This window comes from Vitis riparia, chromosome 14 (genome assembly GCF_004353265.1).
Source record: "Vitis riparia cultivar Riparia Gloire de Montpellier isolate 1030 chromosome 14, EGFV_Vit.rip_1.0, whole genome shotgun sequence".
NCBI lineage: Eukaryota > Viridiplantae > Streptophyta > Magnoliopsida > Vitales > Vitaceae > Vitis > Vitis riparia.
The window spans coordinates 19,461,881-19,467,708 of NC_048444.1; the positions used below are offsets into that span (position 1 = coordinate 19,461,881).

General features: G+C 39.5%; 1 protein-coding gene across 1 annotated transcript; it reads left to right on the top strand.

Moving 5' to 3' along the window:
- Positions 1-301: 301 nt before the first annotated feature.
- LOC117929823 (AT-hook motif nuclear-localized protein 19-like) lies at positions 302-1,885 on the top strand. The gene has a single exon (XM_034850246.1). The coding sequence runs from the start codon at positions 818-820 to the stop codon at positions 1,691-1,693; it is 876 nt and encodes a 291-aa protein (XP_034706137.1). The 5' UTR covers positions 302-817; the 3' UTR covers positions 1,694-1,885.
- Positions 1,886-5,828: the final 3,943 nt, after the last annotated feature.

Sequence of the window (5,828 nt, forward strand, 5' to 3'; positions counted from 1 at the left end):
AGAATGGCAAAAAACATCTAGGAAGATAAGCAACAGGTTACCAACCAAGGACAAAGTTAATTAAGTAGTCTTGTGAAGCCATGAATGAAAGAGGGCAATAAGAGCAGAAAGAGTTGGAGAATGGAGGGTGATTAGGATTTTGAAAAGATTAGGGGAAAAGAGTGATATATGAGGAAAGTAGAAGGGTTTGTGTAATAGGGTTTTTTGTACTTTTTCAAATCTCCTCCTCATCTCTAGCATCCGTTGATTACTTGATATGTCGGGACGCGAGAGAGGGACGTGCTCTCCACCAACTCACGCGCACGCGACCCCACAAAAACCCTAATTTCCAAGGCCCCCGTCTCATTTCTCAAAGATTGGCTTGAGGGCAAAAACACAAAGAAACAACCAGACCTCCCCAAAACCTTGACATAAACCAAACAACCATAATTAAGACCCAGGAAACCTAGGGAGACTACTCTCTCTACAATTCACTCTTTTCCCTGTTTCTACTACCTTTTCATCTCTGTTTGGTTTTCTGACTACTGTTAGGTTGGGTTTTGTTGGTATTTTTGAAGGGCGTTTAATTTTGCGTATTTTTTCTTTGCTGTATAAGCTTGGATCATACTTGGGTGGCCCCTTGTTTGATTCATCTTCACTTGAAGTAGACTCAAAGCCTCGAAACCCCTTGTTGATCCTCGTTTTTGTTTTTTTCAGTCTTGGTGGTTTTGGACAGTGGATGATCACAAATTATAAGATCTGAGAGGGAATCGTCAGCTCTCTGTTCTTGATTGTTTTCTTTGTAACTTGCTATCTTTTTTGTGCTTGAATCGGAAACATGGCGAACCGGTGGTGGGCTGGGCAGGTGGGTCTGCAAGGTGTAGATACCTCATCAGCTTCACCTGCAATGAAGAAACCAGATCTGGGAATATCCATGAATGAAAATGGAGGAAGCGGGAGCGGAGGCGGAGGAGAGGAAGAAGAGGAAAAAGAAAACAGTGATGAGCCCAGAGAGGGTGCAATTGAGGTGGCTACGCGCAGGCCTAGGGGCCGGCCGCCTGGCTCCAAGAACAAGCCAAAACCTCCGATTTTTGTGACAAGGGACAGCCCTAACGCTCTGCGCAGCCACGTTATGGAGGTGGCAAACGGCTCCGACATCACAGAAAGCATAGCCCAATTCGCGAGAAGGCGGCAGCGAGGCGTCTGCGTGCTCAGCGCAAGTGGGACAGTCATGAACGTAACGCTTCGCCAGCCTTCTGCCCCTGGTGGTGCAGTTATGGCACTTCATGGCCGATTCGAAATTCTTTCCTTAACCGGCGCGTTCCTACCGGGACCAGCGCCACCAGGCTCCACTGGACTAACCATATACCTAGCAGGCGGTCAAGCTCAGGTCGTGGGTGGTAGCGTGGTGGGTTCACTCATAGCGGCAGGTCCAGTTATGGTGATTGCAGCTACCTTTTCGAATGCAACCTACGAGAGGCTCCCCCTAGAAGACGAAGAAGAGGCGGGCAGCGCAGCACAGGAGCAGCTCGCTGGCGGCGGAGGCGGTGGTGGGTCACCGCCAGGGATTGGCGGCAGTGGGGGGCAGCAGCAGGCAGGGATGGCAGATCCTTCCTCCATGCCGGTTTATAATTTGCCACCAAATTTGCTTCCAAATGGTGGACAACTGAACCATGATGCTTATGGTTGGGCACATGGGCGCCAGCCTTACTAGAGGATAAATTCAATAATATGAGAGAGATTTTCAGGTATCTTTCTAATGTTGTAGTGAAACAAGGAAAGGAGGGTTTCAAGGTTCATATCTGTATATTTCTTCTTATTTAATTTCCTTCCACTTTATTGCCAATACACAATGTTTAGTCCTTTTTCTTGTGCTCTATATCTTAATTTTTCTTTTGATGGTTAACACTATTCCAGTGGTAGTGGCTTGATCTTTCAGAGATTTTATTTCTTTTCATGCTACTTCAAACTAATTTACTGTTTTGGGATCTTTGCAGCTGAGTTTGGGCCATGCTGATTCTTGTCAAAATAAAAAATCTAAAAGCTTTTCAATCTGATAAATGGCTCCACATAATAAGAATAGAAAACCAAACCCCCCCATCCCCTCAAAAAAAGGCTAATCTACCTTATGCTTTGATTTTCATTTATTTATCTGCAATTTTTTATCAGTATCTTCTTCCTCTTCTTCTTCTTCTTCTTCAAGAGCCTTCACCTTTAGTTTTATTCTTTTGTTATATGTCTTTTACTTTTTGGGTTGATGATGGATTTCTGAACTCCATGGCCTTATCTGTATTTACAATAATTCAAGATGGTTAGCTCCTGCTTCTTCTAATGCCTCTAGTCCACATTTGTTCCATCAGTCTGCTAATTTTCTCCTTTTGTAAATATAGAAGTGGATATTTTAGCAAGATCTAGAGTTTTATATTAGGTTAAATTCGTTACTGGAAATAAATTCATCCGTCCAATATCAAGAACTTCCATAATCTGGGAACAGTTCGAGTGTTTGCGCATGCATTTTGATTCAGCAACATAAATTTCTTCAAAAAATGATGAGGGGTTCTCAATTCTTTGTAGAACCACATATGTTTTAATTTAATTTTCCACTAAATTAGATTATGTCGATTTTTCTCCGAGAAATTTATCTCACATTTAGAACTGAATTTTTTCTATCTATTAATGCTAAAATTAAGCATCAAATCCATGATGCAATTACTGCACATGAACACAAACTTCTCAGATTTTTCCGGTTTTATGAAGTTGCCATGGGATCCCAGTCACATTGATTTGCAAATTAGTAGAAGTGTGGTTGTTTACTGCCACAAAGGATATGCATATATACGGCCATTACTGCCCTAAAATAATGGCAAAGGCAGTTGAAATGGTGGATGGATCTCCCGACAACAATAAAGATAGAAGGAAAGAAATAATAAATCCAAGAAGTGGACGTGCAATTAATTTACTCACAATTGAACTAATGCAGTTGCACCCTACACCAGGACCTCCTGATTTCGTGACCGATCGATTAATTTAATTTAATTTGATTTAATTTTTTTAATGGATCCCATAATGTCTAGCAAGGTTCATCTGACCTTCATATCTTTCCGAATTTCAGTAGGGTTTGAAGTTTTTTGCCTCATAGATGTCTACACCCATTTGCAAAAGCTCTATCTACTTAAGAAATTTTCCATTTATGCATAGCTACGACTTTCAAGCATACATATTTAGGTCTAATTTTTAGGACACATCAACCTTTCAATATCACAAGATTTCCAGACGTACTCACTCATCTTGTGAGACTTGGAAGTTTAAAGAAGTTTGACTAAGAATGACCCGTACCAGAGAGCCCCTTTGTACATGTATCAGAATGGATTTTTTGGGGTGGGTTGTGCAATGAAGTGTGTCCTAATGCTACTGTTTACGTTGACTCCCACAATTAATGCACATATGAATAAAGAAGTATATGAAATGGCAGCATGTAAGCAGAAGGTTTAATTTTAATCTGTCCATAAAATAAAAGGTAGAAGATGCATATGTTAGCTTCATGTTAATGATTTTGTTCAAGTTACTGACATAATCTCGATCTTGTCATTCACTCCTTAAACATCATGAAAACACCAAATCAACCACCTAATCCAAAGGTGAAAAGTTGGGAAAAACTTAAGATTCCCCAAAGATAAGGATTCCGCAAATTGTTTCAGAGAATCCTATGGCGGTAATTGGGGATTAGTTAATATGATCATGGTGAATGTTATATGCTGCTGGTGCTCATCGATTCTGGTACGGCCAATCGCCCCGTTGATTCTCGTCAATGTTCAGATCCCCGACAATTAATGTTCTAAGCCTACAACTCCATACCTTAATTTATAGAAAATGAGATGATTCTAATTTTTCACATCAGTCAATTCTTTTGCTGTTGATCTTTAATTATACTCAAAATGCAGTAGTCTTGCGCTTTTATCACATGCTTATTTCAAGAAAGGTAGTCTTTCCTGTACTGTCTTTTGTGATGATCTTATGTGGGTCTGGTTGAGGATGTATAACTTGAGGTGGTCTTTTGGTTCCAAATTCAGAGAAAGAATGATTTCTTATGTCCACTAGGGTTAAGGATCAACGGCCTAATTTGCTTAGGCATCATAGGGCGCCCAGCTATTATCCAATTTGTTCACACATCATTGTTGAACTAAAATTTTTTATTAAGCAGGTAGTACCAGCTCTTCTGAAGAAGTTGAAAGTGTTTGTCCCTTCAAGAATGACCCCATGCCAAGCACTCACTATGTATGTTTTCACTTGAACCATTCCTCTTTGTGGACTGACCCAAAAATTAAGTTTAATAATAATTAAGGACTTCTAATTTGTTCTGTGGATACTTTAAATGACGGCAATTGCAATGAAAGATAAATTTTCTTTCTTGGATGGATTATCTTTTATTTTTTTGGTTCATCTGAATATACGAGACAAAACTTAGTCCTAAAGCATGATGTGACCATAAAGGGTTAGATCCTGAAGGAAGAAAACAATGTTTGAGAAAGAAAGAAAAAGAAAATGTGCAAAATCCCTGATGCAGATAGTAGTAGAGTTCATGATGCTAGCCACCATTAGAGGCCATTCTTCTCTGAAGTTGATTCCAGATGTCCATTTAAGACATGGGAGAGCTTCACCTAGATTAATTTTCAGTCTCTGACGTGGAATCGAAAGGTTTTAAGAAGCTAAGAACTGAAAAGTATTGGATGCTTTTCCCTAATGGAATGACTTGAGAATAGGTTTTTTTGTCAGTCCTGATCTAAGAGTGTTTTTTTTATGTATAAAAATTATTCTAATCAGTGGGGCTATACTTAGCCAGTCTTGCTCCAATGCTAAACTTCAATGGTGAAGTGGAATTCTCCTATTTTTCCATCTTTTGTCACATTCTCCAAAAGGCAAGGAAGCCATCTAATGTATCCTCTCATCCAGTGAAGGAAATAGTAAAAACAAAATGGGGTGCAACCTAATTTGCCATTCAAGACAATTTAGCTCTTCCTCAGATGGAACCATGCATCAGTAACATAATGATCTAAAAACTTTCAAGGGAACTCATTTCAAATCCTATGAAAAACCAGAATTGATGCATTTGAAATGCGCAAAATGCACGGAAAAGAATTAGTAAGCGGCTACTTTGAGGAGCGATTAAACGTTTGTCGGTGGATTCTCTCTTCCTCCCTTCTCCCTTTTGGCTATATTCTTCAACACCATTCCCTGATGTAGATGGTGATCAATTCTCCAAATATTTCATCCTCTTGAATTGATTAGTCTTTTACATTTCCACCAGCTCTAAGAAATAAGGAGTTTAGACCAATGAACATATTAAGGAAGACAAATAAGGCAGATGGTTAGCCTACCACCATTATAATATCTATCATGGATTATAAAAGAAAGCACACTACCACAACTTTAGTTGGCTAAGATCGACCACCGTCTCTAATGTCCCTAAAAAGGCTGTTTTTCTTAACACTCAAAGGATCCTAAAGCTATGGCAACATGGAGGCCCCTCTTCACATGGATTCACATGTCATAGTTAATAAAACACTAATTTATAATTACTCATTTCTTGCACACAACATTCCAATGGTAAAGTCACCAAGCAAATGGACCCTACCTTGTGTTAATAATTAAATCGCCGCGATCAAAAGTAAACTTCAACTATGGCGATCGCCAAATGGCTTCTACTTTTTTGAACTTTAGTGTCACCAGATTTTGCTAACCCCAGCTCTATATCTTTGAAAGTCTAACAAGCCAATTAATAATAAACCCTTGAAAGAGAATCCGCAAAACCTGCATTAAGGAAATGTGGACCACTAGATAAAGCCTTATTT